At 44.0% G+C, this 18,236-nt stretch overlaps 1 protein-coding gene across 14 annotated transcripts in view; it reads right to left on the minus strand.

Moving 5' to 3' along the window:
* Positions 1–576: 576 nt before the first annotated feature.
* The window catches only part of GRIP1 (glutamate receptor interacting protein 1), a 755,940-nt gene continuing 738,280 nt past the window's right edge, over positions 577–18,236 (minus strand). For all 14 annotated transcript variants that reach the window (XM_027542472.1, XM_027542468.1, XM_027542464.1 and 11 more), the window contains 2 exons: positions 4,380–4,526; positions 577–2,319 (listed from right to left, as the gene is read on the minus strand). In XM_027542472.1, the coding sequence (XP_027398273.1) occupies positions 2,092–2,319; positions 4,380–4,526 (375 nt within the window). In that variant the 3' untranslated portion in view covers positions 577–2,091. The remainder of the gene's footprint in view (positions 2,320–4,379; positions 4,527–18,236) is intronic.

Consider the following 18,236-nt stretch of genomic DNA (forward strand, 5'->3'; position numbering starts at 1 on the left):
TACAAAGCCTGCTAGGCAACTTGCAAAAATGAAAACATTGGGACTATAAGGTATAGTTTTCTTTTTTTTATATATAAATTTTAATCATGCTAGTAGTTTTTGAAAATATATTTTATGGAGTACATACAGTGTTCTCAGGGGGTAGATATGATCCTTAAGTTAGACTCAAGATCAAGCTTTGTCACCTAATATCAGTGTATCATTAGTCTTAGAGGTGTTCCTGTTTGCCAGCTGTTCCAGCATTTTTACATATGTGTCACACCTCTCTTCATGGAAGTATTGGAATGTAGATATGACCTTCAGTATCACAGGTGGGAAGACTGACTCAAGAAAGTAAATTTCATACCCCCAGTGAGTATCAGAGCTGGAATTCAAGCCCAGATCAAATATCAAAACCATAGCTCTTCTCTTCCATGGTGCTTTTCAAGTTTATGGCAAAACCTTCCTCCTTTAGAAAATTATGCAACCATTAGTGTTGTGTAGGGCTCAGTATAGAACACTAAAATATATCCAAAGCACCAAAAAAGGTCATTTTTTTTTTTTTTGGCTTTTTAAAATCACTGTTTATTCCATTTGGTAGAGGGTTTTTTATTCCCATACAAATATTTGCAACAATTTTGAATTCCCCAAAACCATACATAGACGATAAATACCATGCTATTAAAGTATTAAATTTGTACAAAAATACTTTACAGTTTAATACTTGTTTGTTACAAATAAAAATACATATTTAAGTGACTCATGATCTTTTTCTTAACATGATTCTGCTTTATACTTTCTTGCCCTGGCGGTTCTGAAATATGATTGAAATAATATATTTCTTTGCACAGAAACAAAAGGTGAACTTTTTCCTTAAACAAAGGACACAGTGTTCAGATGCTTTGCTTAAGCAGTTGTTTTAATTATTGACCAAAATAAAAATGTTTGGAAAATAATTTTTCAGTATGGAGATTCTACAATCAATATACAGATCTATTATTTTTTAATATTCACCAAATAACAGTTATTAGTGTAACTATTCAAAATATCTGAACAAATGAAAACAGTTGCTGACAGACATTAAAAGCAACCGTCACAGTTTATTGCTTTGGGGGATGGTAATAATTGGCAATGCATTTCGTGAAAATGTATTTACAATTTCAGTCAGTGGCATGGCTCAGAACAAAAGACAGTCCAGAGTCATTTACGTACATGTGCTGTACACCCCTCAGTATAACCAGTTTTCAAAACATGTCAAGCAATATGAGTTTCATTTGCCTATCCTTAAGATAAACCTCATTTTAATAGACTCTTCATTCTCTCTTAAATTCTTAGTCTTGAATTTTAAAAATAAGATAATTTAACTAATTCTCAGTGTTACTAAACACCCTAATTCATTACCAGAGAGTTTTCAGCTATTAAAAAAATGTGTCCTTAAAAAAAAAAAAACCAAAAAAACAGGTCACAAGACATATCCTGTTTGATCATTTGTTGCATAGGGAATAGCATACATCTTAGTTAAAATCATTCCTATACTTGGGCAAAACATTTACCACCACCTATTATGGTCTCCTGCGTGCACCGTTGCTGAAACGTAAGATAATTTATACCTGTACCCCTCCCATAGCAGCAGTCCCAGCAGTTCACTAGGCTAGTTCTAGCAGAGCCAGCTTTATGAAAAGCCTTGTCAGTTAAATTCTTAACATGAATAACTTTGTAGTAAGAAACTGATTTCAAAGTGAATTAAGGAAATTATTTTAGAGAATATTTTCAAACAGACATTTCTCTTTTTAAAAAGGAACAGGGAGATGGACTTGTGAAAAAAATGTCCTCTGATGTTAACTGTAGAGAGGGGTGGCCTGTTTTTCTTTTTCTCTACCATTGGATTTGGCAGGGGATTGCCTGTCATATACCATAGTGATCACTAACAAAGAAGCCTCTTCAACTTGAAAAGGGAAGTGAACATGAGCCATGAGAGATTTAAAAGACCCCTGTGCTTGCGGTTAATGCCACGCGATTATCTGTGCTTCAGATGTCACAGAAATCTTAAAGGGATTTGTTTTTTAGCACCATGTAGATATTGTCTTTTGTCCCACTTTATAAGAAGCGTTGCTATAGTGTATTAGTGGGTTCTCGTATCTCCAAATTACCACCGTGGCTCGGCTGTTGGAAAAAAGCACTGTTCTGTTCACTCCATTCTCCTCCTGGTAGAGTGTGTTCTAAGGACTTCTGTGAAGCCAGGGGGTTTCTACTAATAACCAGGTCCAGCTTATTACCAGATTCCGCTATGAGGGGTACGACGAGGCAGCAGTCAAAGTCTCTCGTTCGGACATGATTAACCTGAAATGGCAAGAAGCACCACGGTAAATTATTGTTACAGATAGAATTCCCAGAACCCAGAGTAACATTTCAGATATAACAGGTTGATAAGAGTCTTGAAAGTGCTTAAATGAGCACTCTGTACAGAGAGTCTATCCCAGCCCTGAGCACACTATAAGAGGGGTATAAGCTTACTTATTCTCTGCTACTAAACTGTAAGGCCCTTGATGGCAGGCAGCAGGGACACATCTAACATCCCCAAGCTGAGCAAATAGCCTTACTCATGGCAGGTGCTCCAAAGTGCTGTCATCCCCAATTTACGGATGAGGAAAGTGAGGCACATAATGGTTAGGAGAAGTGCCCAAGACCAGCAGTTGGTAAGTGGTCCAGAGAGGATGTTGGTGAGTGATCCAGCAAAGATGTGATCTCAGGCAGTCTGGCTGATTCCGAAGTTTGTGCTGTGTTTTGTTTTTTGTTTTCTTTCTTTAAAAAAATTTTTGGCTGCACCCTGCAGGATGTGGGATCTTAGCTCCCAGACCAGGCATTGAACCCATGCTCCCTGCCTTGGAAGGCAGAGTCTTAACCAGTAGACTGCTGGGGAAGTCCCCCACAACTCGTGCTCTTGATGATACTGAACTACCTCTCTCAGTAGTTCTCATGATCCCACCCCCTTCTGAGCTTGTACGTGTGCTCATCTTCTTTCATGTTTCCTTATTCTTCCCACCCCCACCCCAAGTTTAAAAATCATCTCCATGCTGCTTCCTTCCATTCCTTGACTTTTCATTCTCTCTCCCATTTTCTCAGTTTGGGACCTGACCATTATATTGTACTGTTGTTTAGTTGCTAAGTCATGTCTGACTACCGTTAGTTCTCTTTCTTACTAGAAATCCACCCTAGGCAACTTTATCCAAATCCATGTGTTCAGTATCCCAAATCTTTAGTTTTGTCTCTAACATCTCTCTTTAGCAACAAATGCAAACTGTAGGCTGCGTTACAGACTGTCCACCAGGATGCACAGAGGCATTAAAGGCTCAGGTCTGGCACAAGTGTCTTACCCTTACCTCCTGGTCTCCTTTCCTGTGATCCTCCCCTTCTTCACCCTACAGCAGTCCACCTATGACATAATTGTATTGTCTTTCTGAATTATGAAATATATCATTCTGCTTAAGAAATTAATATACCTCCAGAATAAAGTCTTAAAAGCTTGGCATTCAATGCCCTTCACAATTCTGAGTCCAGTCTGCTTTTATAGCCTCATCTTCCACAAAAGTAGGTATATCTCTAATTTACAGAGGTCAAATCATTTGTCCATCGTTATTTACTCAACAAATACTGGAGTATCTATGGAAAACGAAACTGTTCCATATTCTTAGGATAAGTCTAATTGTTATATTGCCATGGTAAAAAGATCATCAGAATTGGTTTTAAAACTGTCTAATGAATCAGTGTAAACTTGCTTTGGTGAACATGTGTGTAAAAGCCAGCCAGCAGAGCAGCCTCATGCTTTGAAAGTCAGCTATTTAGGGACAAACTCATTCTATTTGAATACACGTTCAAGACTGATGGCAACCCTTCTCCTGTTCCTGCAAAATGCTCTTCCTGAAAACTGGACATAAGATCCAGGAATTTGCTTTCCTCAGTAAAACCAAACCTGATCATGATATTACTCCATTAAGTAAAAACGGTTCAGCTTTTGGATTTTAGATACTGTGTGAGATGAGATATCAAACACTGCAAAATGGGAAATGGGAGAATAAGGTACTAGCATGGCAGTCCACCCCAGTTTTCTTGCCTGGAGGATCCCATGGACAGAGGAGCCTGGTGGGCTGTAGTCCACAGGGTTGCAAAGAGACTGACATGAAGCAACAGCACGCACACATGCCTATTCTCAAGTTTAGAATCTGCTGGGGAATGTATTCAGGGAAACACGCTGTTTCAGTAACTGGTAAATTCTACTAAGGGAAAAAGTGTCTATGCTCTCTAGGAGGGCCTCTGATCTGGTCTTGAGGCAAAGGAGGATGTGTGAGCACTGGTCAAATAAGACTTTAAAGAGTTAGATAAAATTTCATCTGAGGTCTTACCTGTAAGAGCCTATCGTAGGGCTTTAGCCCACCAAGATCTCCTGGCCCAGCTGGGCGAATATTTTTGACATAGACTCCTTTCTCCAGCAAGCCATCTGCTACACTGAATCCGAAGTCCTCCATGTCAGAGCCCTTGTACAGGGTCACCTGGAAGGTGAGAGAATGTGAGACGGGGGCGGCGGGGGGCGGTATTTAGGTAGGTTGAGGACGAAGCATCTTTTCAAACTAATTTCAGTAACATAATAGATTAGGCAGCTCCCCCCACCCCCCCAGTCTTGGCAGTAGTGGTAAAGAATCCACCTGCCAATGCAGGAGACTTGGGTTCAATCCCTGGGTCAGGAAGGTCCTCAGAGGAGGAAATGGCAACCCACTCTATTGCCTGGAAAACCACATGGACAGAGGAGCCTGGCAGGGTACAGTCCATGGGGTCGCAAAGCAGCAGCCATGACTGAGCATAGCACACACACACACACACACACACACCCAATTGTGAAGATTTTTCTATTCTTCAAGAACATCCTTGGAATTTCCAAAGTCCCACTCAGAACTGGAAAAGGAGGAGACATGCTGGAGAGATTTTTTTTTAAAAACTTGGAATCATCAGGTGTATACAGGTGAGAATTTCTCAGGGGCATGTTCTTGTCTCTGTTCTGGAGCAACCCCAGGTGTTGGGAGAAGCCAGAGTTAGCCCTTTGCAGCTGGATATTAGGACTAAGCCAAAGACCTTTCCTTCCTGCTCACCATGCCTGGCGCTGTGCTGGGTACAGCGCTCAGCATATCCTCTGCCTCTAAGCAAGAGCCAGGAAGCCCATCATTGTATCTTCTCTGGTATTCTAATCAGTGCTTCAGTACTGTAGGCAAAAAATATTGTGAAAGGGAGAGAGGCCAAGATAGCAGAGTAGAAAGACCCTGAGCTCACTTCCTCTCACGAGCACACCAAAATCACACCTATCTGGGGAACAACCATCGACGAACTAGAACATACCAGGAAATACCTACAACTAAAGGCAAAGGAACCACAATGAGATGAGGGCTTGGCGGGTAGGGTGGACTGGTGATATAATCAAATCCCATCCCCCCTGGGTGGGCAACCCACAAACTGGAGAATAATTATACTGCAGAGGTTCTACCGGAGTGAGCATTCTGAGCCCCACAGTCTGGCTCCCCAGCCCAAGGTCCAGCATCAGAAGGATAAGCCCCCAGAACATTTGGCTTTGAAACCCAGTGGGGCTTAACTGCAGGAGCCCCACAGGATTGGGGGGAACATAGACTTCACTCTGATGCACACAAAAATCCCATGCACACCAAGGGTGCACACAAAATCCCATGCATACCAAGACCCAGAACAAAAGCATCCATTTGACAGAAGGCTAAGCCAGACCTGCCTGCTGGTCTTGAAAAGTTTCCTGGAGAGGCGGGAGCTTGGCTTACCCTGGGTACATGGACATGGATGGCAGACATACTGAGGAATATTCAGCCACGTGAACACTCCTGGTGGCTGCCGTACTGAATCATTAGCACCAAGACCTGGCCTCACCCACAGACTATAGGCTCCAGGGCTGGGGCAAGTGCATGCTTGGCCACTCAGTCATGTCCAATTCTTTGCAACTGGATGGACTGTAGCCTCCAGGTTCCTCTCTCCATGGGATTTTCCAGGCAAGAACACTGAAGTGGGTTGCCATTTCCTCCTCCAGATCTTCCCGATCCAGGGATCAAACCCATGTCTCCTGTGTCTTGTGTTGGCAGGTGGATTCTTTACCACTAGTGCCACCTGGGAAGCCCCCAGACTGGGATGCTTCAGGGCGAACAATGACCTGGGCAGGGACACAGCCCTGCCCATTAGCAGGCAGGCTGCCTAACTTCTTAAGGCCCAAAGCCACCTCTGGACTCACCCCAAGACAGGGGCCTTGCCACTGGAGAGCCAAGACCCAGGTCCACTCACCAGTGGACAGGCTTAGGCTTTCTCTTCAGGAAGCCTGCACAGGCCTCCAGATGAGCCTCACCCACCAGGGGACAGACACCAGAAGCCCGAAAACTATGATCCCACAACGCAAGCTGGACCCTACCCCGGTGCCAGCTGAGCCCTGGCCCTGCCCACTAGCAGGCCAATGCAGCCTTCTGGATACCACGAACTTCATAGCTGTATTGGGAAACTCCCCACCCTCCTTCTGACCCCCTAAATCACTGATCTGAAATGAGCTCTGAGGCCCCTGGGCCCTCCAGCCAGACTCTAGGAACCAGCTCTGCCTACTAGTAGTCCAGCACTAACCCCAGGATCTGACTTCACCTGTCAGTGGGTGGGCAACAGCCCGAGTCTTTGGGACCCTGTATCTGCCCACCAGTGAGCCAGCACCACCTCCAAGGCCTCCCAGGGTTGCACAATCAACCAACTGGTAACCTGGCCCAACTAAACAGTACAAACAGCATCTGCATAGGGCAGGGCATGTCAACCAACCAAGCCTACTAGACTGCCTGCATGATCAGCCCACCACAAAGAAGGACCCTTGGAGCCCTCTTAGGGGGAACCCCTAGAGCATTTAGCTTCAGTGATGAAAGGGGAGTACACGGCTGGGACGCATAGGACGTCTCCTACACAGGGCCACTTGTCCAAGGTTGAGAAATATAACTAATCTGCAATAGACATAAAAATACAAACAGCAACTGAGGCAAAATGAGGTGGCAGAAGATTGTGTTTTAGATCAAGGAATAAAATTCCAGGAGAAGAACTAAATAAGTGGAGAAAGATGATCTATCTGAGAAACAGTTCAGAGTAATGATCTTAAAGATGATCAAAGAACTTGGGAGCAGAATAGATGCACAGAGTGAGAAGTTAGAAGTTTTCAATAAACAACTAGAAAATACAAAGAACAACCCAGCAGATGAAGTATACAATAACTAGAATGAAAAATACACTAGAAGGAATTAATAACAGACATTTGAAGAATAGTTAACACCTATTCTTCTGAAACTATTCCAAAAAATTACAGAGGAAGAAACAATTCCAAACACATTCTGTGAGGCCACCATCACCCTGATACCAAAACCAGACAAAGATATCACAAAAAAAGAAAAATACAGGCAGATATCACTGGTGAACATAGATGCAGAAAATTATCAACAAAATATTGGCAAACTCAATACACTAAAAGGATCATACACCATGATCAAGTGGGATTTATCCCAGGGATGGAAGGATTTTTCAGTATCCACAAATCAATCAGTGTGACATTACATTAACAAAGGATAAAAAGCATATGATCATCTCAGCAGGCACAGAAACACTTTTGATAAAAATTTTTATAAAAATTGATAAAAATTCAACATTCAAAGAAAAAAACTTAACAAAACTTTAAAAAGAAATAAAATTCAACATCCATTTATATTTTAAAAGTCTTCAGAAAATGGGCATAGATGGACCCTACCTCAACATAATAAAAGCAATATATGACAAACCCACGGCTAACATCATATTCAATGGTGAAAAGCTAACAGCATTCCCTCTGAGAACGGGAACAAAACAAGGATGCCTACTCTTGCCACTTTTATTCAACATAGTTTTGGAAGTCCTAGCAATCAGAGAAGAAAAACAAAGGGAATCCCAATTGGAAAGGAAAAAGTAAAACTCACTGTTTGCATGTGATATACATAGAAAAATCCTAAAAATGACATTAGAAAAGTACAAGAGCTCATCAATGACTTTGATAAAATTGCAGGATTCAAAATTAACATTCGGAAATCTGTTTTATTTTTGTATACTAACAATGAACTATCAGAAAGAGATATTAAGGAAACAATCCCATTTACCATCACATCAAAAAGGAATAAAATACCTAAGAATAAACTTACCCATGGAGGCAAAAAACCTGTACTCTGAAAACTACAAGACACTGATCAAAGAAACTGAGGAGGACACAAATAGATGAAAAGATATACCATGTTCTTGGCTTGGAGGAATCAATATTGTGAAAATGACCACAGTACCCAAGGCAATCTACCAATTTAATACGATTCTTATCAAATTACCAATGGCATTTTTCACAGAACTAGTAGAAAAAATTTTTAATTTGTATGGAAACACAAAAGACCAAAAATAGTTAAAACAAGCTTGGGAGGAAAACATAGGCAAAACACTCTCTAACATAAATCACAGCAGGATCCTCTATGACCCACCTCCCAGAGTAATGGAAATAAAAGCAAAAATAAATGGGACTTAATTAAACTTAAAAGCTTTTGCACAATGAAGGAAACTATAAGCAAGGTGAAAAGACAGCCTTCAGAATGGGAGAAAACAATAGCAAATGAAGCAACTGACAAAGAATTAATCTCAAAAATATACAAGCAGCTCATGCAGCTCAATTCCAGAAAAATAAATGACCCAATCAAAAAATGGGTCAAAGAACTAAACAGACATTTCTCCAAAGAAGACATACAGATGGCTAGCAAACACATGAAAAGATGCTCAACATCACTCATTATCAGAGAAATGCAAATCAAAACCACAATGAGGTACTATCTCATGCCAGTCAGAATGGCTGCCATCCAAAAGTCTACAAACCATATATGCTAGAGAGGGTGCAGAGAAAAAGGAACCCTCTTACACTGTTGGTGGGAATGCAAACTAGTACAGCCACTATGGAGAACAGTGTGGAGATTCCTTAAAAAACTGAAAACTAGAACTGCCATATGACCCAGCAATCCCACTGCTGGGCATACACACCGAGGAAACCAGAATTGAAAGAGACACGTGTACCCCAATGTTCATCGCAGCACTGTTTACAATAGCCAGGACAGGGAAGCAACCTAGATGTCCATCAGCAGATGAATGGATAAGAAAGCTGTGGTACATATACACAATGGAGTATTACTCAGCCATTAAAAAGAATACATTTGAATCAGTTCTAATGAGGTGGATGAAACTGGAGCCTATTATACAGAGTGAAGTAAATCAGAAAAACACCAGTACAATATCAGATCAGATCAGATCAGTTGCTCAGTCGTGTCCGACTCTTTGCGACCCCATGAATCACAGCACGCCAGGCCTCCCTGTCCATCACCAACTCCCGGAGTTCACTGAGACTCAGTGAATGATGAGTGATGCCATCCAGCCATCTCATCCTCTGTTGTCCCCTTCTCCTCTTGCCCCCAATCCCTCCTAGCATCAGAGTCTTTTCCAATGAGTCAACTCTTTGCATGAGGTGGCCAAAGTACTGGAGTTTCAGCTTCAGCATCAGTCCTTCCAAAGAACACCCAGGGCTGATCTCCTTCAGAATGGACTGGTTGGATCTCCTTGCAGTCCAAGGGACTCTCAAGAGCCTTCTCCAACACCACATTCAAAAGCATCAATTCTTCGGCGCTCAGCCTTCTTCACAGTCCAACTCTCACATCCATACATGACCACAGGAAAAACCATAGCCTTGACTAGACGAACCTTTGTTGGCAAAGTACTGTCTCTGCTTTTGAATATGCTATCTAAGTTGGTCATAACTTTGCTTCCAAGGAGTAAGTGTCTTTTAATTTCATGACTGCAGTCACCATCTGCAGTGATTTTGGAGCCCAAAAAAATAGTCTGACACTGTTTCCACTGTTTCCCCATCTATTTCCCATGAAGTGATGGGACCGGATGCCGTGAGCTTCGTTTTCTGAATGTTGAGCTTTAAGAAGTCTTAGAAGACCTAGAAGTACTCCTTTAAGGAACACCCTCCCCTGGGGCCCGGCTTGAGTAGCTCCCTCACTCCCTTCCTTGGGTCTGGTTTCGCAATTCCAGCCGTTCACCCTTCTCAGCTCTGGGCCTCAGCCTGTTCCCCCTGCATTAAGGCCAGTGCCACCAGCTAAAGTTTTCCCCACCCCCCAGGCCTCCTTCTGACCACCCACAAGAGATAGTCTGAGGGTCACAAGTTCATCAAATGTGTACTGAGTCTTTCCATGTTCTGAGCACAGTTCCAAGTGCTGAGAAACAGCAGTGAGAGGGGGGCAGAGAGAGAAGAGGTTGCCTTCCAGAGGGAAACACATTCATGTGTCATGTCCACTGAGACCCACTGTGCTGGACACCAGCCAATGTGCTCAGCAAGACACACTCATTTAACAATGTGACGGCTTTTTTTAGTAAGGTTTGCTGCACACCCTCTGCAACAACCAATGCACATATCAAGCAATGACTGGGGTTTGCTTTTTAACTCTTGATTATTTTAAAATGCCCTGAAAGAGGAAATGGCAACCCACCGCAGGATTCTCATCTGAAAAATTTCATGAACAGAACAGTCAGGTGGGCTACAGTCTATGGGAATGCAAAGAATTTGGCACGCCTGAGCGACTGAGCATATTTTAAAATGTATATTTCTTTTAACACACATCATACCCGAAATACATTCTTGCAAAGGAGTAAAACAATTTAGAACTATATAGGGCAAAATGTGAAGATTAGTACTCTCCAAGCAGGAGAGTATTATTCTTCTATACCCAGTTATTTCACTTCAGAGAGGTATGGAATGTTGAAGGAAATGCAAAGTGGTCATTTGTGGATTTTTATGTCACTGGGCAGAGAACTAAAATATCATGCTGGCTGGGTCAAGTCTAATCACCAGGCAGTCTCGGTGGTTTCTGCCATATTGGAGGTGAGGAAATTCAAGCTCGCCCACAGTCACAGAGGTACTGAATAGTGGGGGCACGTCTGTCTGACTCCAGCCACTCAACTGTTATATTCTAATGCCACTCAAGTGCCTTATTTCATAGATTCTAAGATGTACTTTTTTTTTTTTCTTCATGTTTTCAGTTCTCTGAAATCAGGCCATGTTTTATAGGCAGGGGTATCTTAGGTCCTATGAAATAGGGTATACCAACATCTCACCCCACCTGCGTATTTCCCACAATACACTAGAAGGAAAGGGGCCAGAATTTTGTTACATCTTTGCTTTATGAGAAAGAAAAAAGCCCTGTCTTGCCAGTTAAAGGGTGGTTGGTCCTGAACAGATGCATCGCCATCTCTCAGAATGGTGTGAAAATGCAAAGTCTTGAACCCCACTCTGAACTGCTGTCTGCCAAGTTCTAAGCACACTGAAATTTGCTCTCCGTGGTACTTCACACACCAGAGGGGCTAGTACATGTTCTGAAAAGGAAATGAGGGGACTAATACCACTTCATTTAAAATTGTGTTTCTTACCCATCTTGCAGGATTGTTAGGGTCAAGTCAGATATCATCACTGGATGGTAAACTCATGATGGGTGTGCTTAATTGCTATATCTTTTTTTCACTGCTATATCCTCAGCCCTTCAAATAGTACCCAGCACACTGTAGGTTCACCTGGACTTTACGATGTGCTAGATGGGTAAGAAACACAATTTTAACTGAAGTAGTGTATGTGAAGTTTTAAGACCTGATATTAGCGGAAGGATCACTTTTGTGGCACTCACTTATACAATGAGAAAATCCTACCTGACTATAAAGAGGTGCGTGTATTAGCAAAGTCCAGTCCCCACATTTGACATGTACCTTAATGATGCACGCGTGCTCAGTTGCCAAGTCGTGTCCTGACTCTTGCGACCCCCAAGGACTGTAGTCCATGAGGCTCCTCTGTCTGTGCCATTACCCAGGCAAGAATACAGGAGTGGGTCAGATGATCCATGGGGAGAGAATGATCCATGAATGAGAGAACATCCCCTCACCCAAAGCCAAAGTCATCAGGAGGGGAGGATATGTTTTTGTTGGTAACCTGGGCTCAGATAAAGGCCTGAGGGGAGATGTGGGAGATGTTCACCCTGCAAGTTCCTTGAGGGGGGCAAGGATCCTTGTTTTGTTTACTGATATATCCCAAACTCCTTAAATCCCAAACTCCTGCTACATTGTAGAGCTAGTATTTTGTTGAATAGATGAAGTGACTGGTTCTGACACACCATGTGGTTGAGTTTGGAAACTAGTCAGAACTGGCCATGATGTGCTGTGTGTGTGAATGGAGAGGGATTTAATTCTGAGGGTCAGGCCGCGCCCTGCCTCCATGGCTCCAGGGCCATGCTGGAAATGAGCAAGGCACAAAGCTGCAGGGTGGCTGGGACTGGGCAGGACAAAGCTCCACAGTGACATCATGTGGTCATGAGAGGGAGAGCACCTATGACATTGGAGCCAGGTCTGTCTGCCGTCCCTTTGAGATGAGGAAGCCCCAGTCTTGTACAGGGAGTAGGGTGGGATGTGTGTGCTAAATCGCTTCAGTCGTGTCTGACTCTTTGCACCCTCATGGACTGTAGCCCACCAGGCTCCTCTGACCACGGGATTCTCCAGGCAAGAATACTGGAGTGGGTTGCCATCCCTCCTCCAGTGGATCTTCCCCATTCAGGGATTGAACCTGCGTCTCTTATGTCTTCTGCATTGGTAGGCGGGTTCTTTACTATGAGCACCATCTGGGAAGCTCCAGGGTGGAATGTAGGGTTCTCCAACTTGAGATGCAGGACTTCTTGCTAATAAGGCTGTGGGACTTGTGTGAGTAGATTAAAAAGCAAACTGGATGCTACTTTTTCTACCAAGTTTGTGGAGTAGATCATACAGTTTGTACAAGAAAGGCAAAATGAATGCCAGTTCTTTCCTTTCATTTTTAAAATAGGGAATTAGTGGACTAAATATTTCCAGTGGTGTCCCAAGGAGGTTTTTTCCAGTGGGGAGGGGAATGACCTTTTAAAAGTACATTATCAGTATGAATCTATGCTATGCTATGCTATGCTAAGTCACTTCAGTCGTGTCTGACTCTGTGTGACCCCATAGATGGTAGCCTACCAGGCTCCCCTGTCCCTGGGATTCTCCAGGCAAGAACACTGGAGTGGGTTGCCATTTCCTTCTACAATGCATGAAAGTGAAAAGTGAAAATGAAGTCGCTCAGTCGTGTCCGACTATTAGCAACCCCATGGACTGCAGCCTACCAGGCTCCTCCGTCCATGGGATTTTCCAGGCAAGAGTACTGGAGTGGGGTGCCATTGCCTTCTCCGATATGAATCTATGGGTCCTTTTATATATAATGTGTTACAATCAACAGCAACATTCTTTTGCAAGCTCAAGTTTCCTCATTTTTGGCCAAGTGGAGTCCTTCATGTTGATGTCGTGTTGATATCATTATATGACCCACTTGCTCTGATAACTTCTCTGCTTTTTGGCACAAGATATCACAGACTAATAGAAGCAACAGTTAGAACACCAGGCATGGAACAACAGGCTGGTTCCAAATTGAGAAAGAGTACGTCAAGGCTGTATATTGTCACCCTGCTTATTTAACTTATATGCAGAGTACATCATGCAAAACGCTGGCTGGCTGAAGCACAAGCTGGTATCGATTGCCACGAGAAATATCAACAACCTCAGATATGCAGATGACACCACCCTTATGGCAGAAAGCAAAGAAGAACTAAAGAGTCGCTCGATGAAGGTGAAAGAGAATGAAAAAGCTGGCTTAAAACTCAACATTCAAAAAATGAAGATCATGGCATCCAATCCCATCACTTCATGACAAATAGATGGAGAAACAATGGAAACAGTGACAGACTTTATTTTGGGGGGCTCCAAAATCACTGCAGATGGTGACTGCAGCCATGAAATTTAAAGACGCTCCTTGGAAGAAAAGCTATGACAAACCTAGACAGATATTTAAAAGCAGAGACATTATTTTGTTGACAAAGGTTTGTATAGTCCAATCTATGGTTTTTTTCTGAGTAATCATGTATGGATGTGAGAGTTGGACCATAAAGAAAGCTGAGTGTCAAAGAATTGATGCTTTTGAACTGTGGTGTTGGAGAAGACTCTTGAGAGTCCCTTGGACTGCAAGGAGGTCAAACCAGTCAATCCTAAAAGAAATAAGTCCTGAATATTCATTGGAAGGACTGATGCTGAAGCTGAAACTCCACTACTTTGGCCACGTTTTGTGAAGAACTGACTCACTGGAAAAGACCCTGATGCTGGGAAAGATTGAGACCATGAGGAGAAGGGGACGACAGAGGATGAGATGGTTGGATGGCATCACTGACTCAGTGGACATGAGGTCCATTGAGTTTGAGCAAACTCAAACAATGGAGTTTGAGCAAGCTCCAGGAGTTGGTGATGGACAGGGAAGCCTGGCGTGCTGCAGTCTATGGGGTCACAAAGAGTCGGCCACGACCGCAACTGAACTGAACTGATCATAGACTCGAGCTTCCTGGTGGCTCAGCAATAGACAATCCACCTACAATGCAGGAGATGGGGGTTCAATCCCTTTGTAGGGAAGATCCCCTGGAGGAGGGCATGGCAACCCACTCCAGTATTCCTTCCTGGAGAATCCCATGGACAGAAGAGCCTGGTAGGCTACAGTCCATGGGATCGCCCAGAGTCCGACACAACTGAAGCCACTGAGCACACAGGCACCTCATGGACTCACCATGGATACTTCCTGCCTCGACTGGAGGAAACACTCAGGTTTATTTCTAGGCCCTTTCGTCCTCATGTTCTTTCATTGAAGGTAGGAAGGGGAGGAATCGGGGGAGATGGGTGCAAAGGAGGAGGGGGCGGAGGTGACAAACAGCTAACATGCTTGGTGACAGTCTGTTACTCTTGGGACTCTGTTTACTAGTGTATGAAATGTCTCTACCCCAGGTCCCAGCTTTTGCACCCCTCTTTGGCTCTGTCTGTGGGATTTCTCACCCTTCTTCTCCCTTTCCACTTTTGTTCCCAGTCATGTTCTCTCCCCAGACAAGCAGCACACCTACGGGGGATGGTGGCACATCTTAGTTATCTCTGTTGCATTAGTAATTAAGCATAGGCTTGGACAGCAGTCCTGTGGACCCTCTGGCTGGTTGCTACGTGGGCTGGCGTTTTCTCTGCAAGCCTCGCCACACTCTTCAGTCATATCTGAATATGAGTCATAAAGCCTATGTTTGCAGTGGACATTAGGAAGCCCACTTCTGTCTTAGCTCTGAGACATGTTTCTCAACACAGTGAACTGGAATCCCTGCAAGGGGGAACATTTGTTGCAGACCTAGAATAATAGTAAAGTTCTTCATTGCTCACCTGGCCTGTGAGTCTTGGGTGTTTACCCCACAGTTATTGAACCCAGAAGGGGTAAAAGGGTAAGTGTCATGAAACACTGCCAACACCAGGCAGTGGGGATACACTAACCACAACGGTAGAAATGGATGCCGACTAGTGCCAGGTTAGCAGATTAGCTCATTAACTGTAAAGCCACAGTTGCTGGCTAAGAGGCTTGGCTCTCCGGAACCTTAGACTTGATGTATCTCTATGGCAAACTCCTCAGGATGAGAGACTAATATATGGTTTAAATCTGAAAGTAATCTGTTTCTCTAGAAAGATTTCCTAAGGTTAGAGGAGACTGAATTTTAATAGCCAATTCTATGATTCTCTTAGAAGTAGCAAAACAACAAAATGAAGCTTTAAAATGATACAGAGGTAAGACTCCAGGAATCAATAATTTCACACAAATAGGACACACTGCTGGCTGGTCTCAAAATCAGCTGCAATAAATTGTGCCATGTGGCTGCTGCTCTCCTGCTTAGCTGCAGACGGGTAGTGCTTACCTCTGATGTATTTCCTGTCCAAAAATAATTCTAAGAATTCCAAGGTTTGAGTTGCATTTCCCGCCCCCCACAGATAAACCCCTTAACCAGGCACTTTCCGGTATATGATTGCTTTGATCTCCCAGCAACTCTGTGTGGCAGAAGCATGCCTTTCCCACTAACGAGGACACTGACCTTTGAACTTGACGAATGGACTTGTCCAGGTGGAATACAGTAAGCCTGAGGATTTCAGTATTAGAGTATCTGACCTCATCTGCTGTGTTCCTTCCACTGAATCATGATTTTTTTTTTTTTCCTTACTCTCCTAGCTGGTCAGGCAGTTTTTATCCATTTCCAACGGCCCAACAAACTAAAGATGAATAGTTTATCACATCTGCTGTATTTCTTTTCATCAGAGCTCTTCTGTGTTTTCCCCCAGCATCTGTGCAAACTGCTCCCAGCTGCTCCAGCTCTTTCCGCTCCAGCTCTTCGTGCTCCACCCTCACCCAAGAAAATCAAGATTTTTCTTGTAAGGTCTCTATTCTGTGCCAGGCTACCTTGGGGGAATCTGGATTATGAACACAAAGCTAGATTTTTCTGTTCCAAAAGGGCCAACTAGCCTCTTGAAACAACACTCTGGGTAAGGATACAGTTCTACAAAACTCACTGCAATTGTAACCACTTGTTAACACATGCTGCAACTGCCTCTATCCCTCCTGAGAACAGAAGCCTTAACAGGAGGTGCAGGACTTCACCATAATTCAAGTTGAGCTTTCATTGGTATTTCTAAGCAAGTTCATCCACAGGTCTGAATAATGTCCTTGAGGCAAAGAAACGTAGTGCTTGTGTTTTCCGTTTTGAGTCCCATGAAAAGCCTTAGCAGCAGAGCCAGGTCTCTGCACTTGGATTTTAAGGGCAAGTGTGTCTAGTGTCTTGACCATGTCATGGTGAGTGATAGCCACCCCAGAAGCAGTCCCTATGCCCTGGCAGCCAGCCTCCCTGTGGTCAGCCCTTTGCTTGATGGCCCTTAAGGACCAAACCAATACCTGCTTATCAGAGACGGTTCCAGTTTGCCCACAAACCACCGGGTACTTGAGTTTATTCTTCCAGACACCACTGGGGTAACCCTGTTCCTTTAAACTTGACAATTCAAGGCATGAATCGACTTTGAGGACAATCCTATACTACCAGTGGGGCTGGAAGAAAATAATAAAGTATGGATTTTCCAGCTGGTTACCATCAGCTCTGCGCCTGGGCCTTCCCACTTGCCCAGCCAGCACCAAGTCAGCCAAGCTTGACCAAAGACCGTTCCAGCCTGTCAACTCAGGATGGTCTGCTGGCCCTCCCCACACTCGCCCCTGCTCTCTGGCTCCTAGGTGCACTCTGGCTTGGCTCCCCTCCAGCTCTCAACTCAAGTTCCCAGTTCCACCAGCAGCTCACCAACCTCCATAACCTACAGACCCATGTGGGCAAAATGTCGTTGTGTATGTTGAGGGTAGGGGGTTCCCCACACCACCAAACAACTCTGCAACATTAGATGGGTGTCCTCCAGTTCAACTTAATTCTGAAATTATCCACATGGAGGCCACGTCAGATCCCACAGGTTAAGGGTTCCATCCTACAACATTACCCGACCCCTACCCCACCATTTCAGACAATGGTCTTCAGACCCAGGTCGTCCCTCATACCTTTGCCCAACCGGCTGTATCTCAGAGGTTCCAGCAGCCTCCTCCTTGGGTTTGAATAATTTACCAGAGTGGCTCACAAAACTTACCAGATCACCAGTTTATTATAAAATGGTATAATTCAGGAACGCCAGATGGAAGAGATACTTTGGGGAAGGTTTTGTGGAAAGGTTGCGAAACCTCTATGTTCCCTTCAGGCTCTGATCGCAACCCTCCCCAACCCCGTCCCCACATCCCATGTGGTTACCAACCTGGAAGCTCCTGGAGACCCATCCTTTTGGGGCTTTACAGAAGCTTCACTACACAGGAATGACTGTTTAAGCCACTGGCCATTGGTGATTGATTTCACCTGCAAACCCTCCCTGGAGGTCGGTGGTGGGACTGAAACCTCCAAACTTCTAATCACAGGGCTGGCTCCACTGGCAATCAACCCCCATCCTTAAGTGCATCTAAAAAGCAACTCATTCAGTTCAGCTCAGTCGCTCAGTCGTGTCCCACTGTTTGAGACCCCATGGACTGCAGCACACCAGGCTTCCCTGTCTGTCACCAACTCCCAGAGTCTACTCAAACTTATGTCCATTGAGTTGGTAATGCCATCCAACCATCTCATCCTCTGTCATGCCCTTCTTCTCCTGCCTTCAATCTTTCCCAGCATCTG

This window comes from Bos indicus x Bos taurus, chromosome 5, assembly GCF_003369695.1.
Source record: "Bos indicus x Bos taurus breed Angus x Brahman F1 hybrid chromosome 5, Bos_hybrid_MaternalHap_v2.0, whole genome shotgun sequence".
Lineage (NCBI taxonomy): Eukaryota > Metazoa > Chordata > Mammalia > Artiodactyla > Bovidae > Bos > Bos indicus x Bos taurus.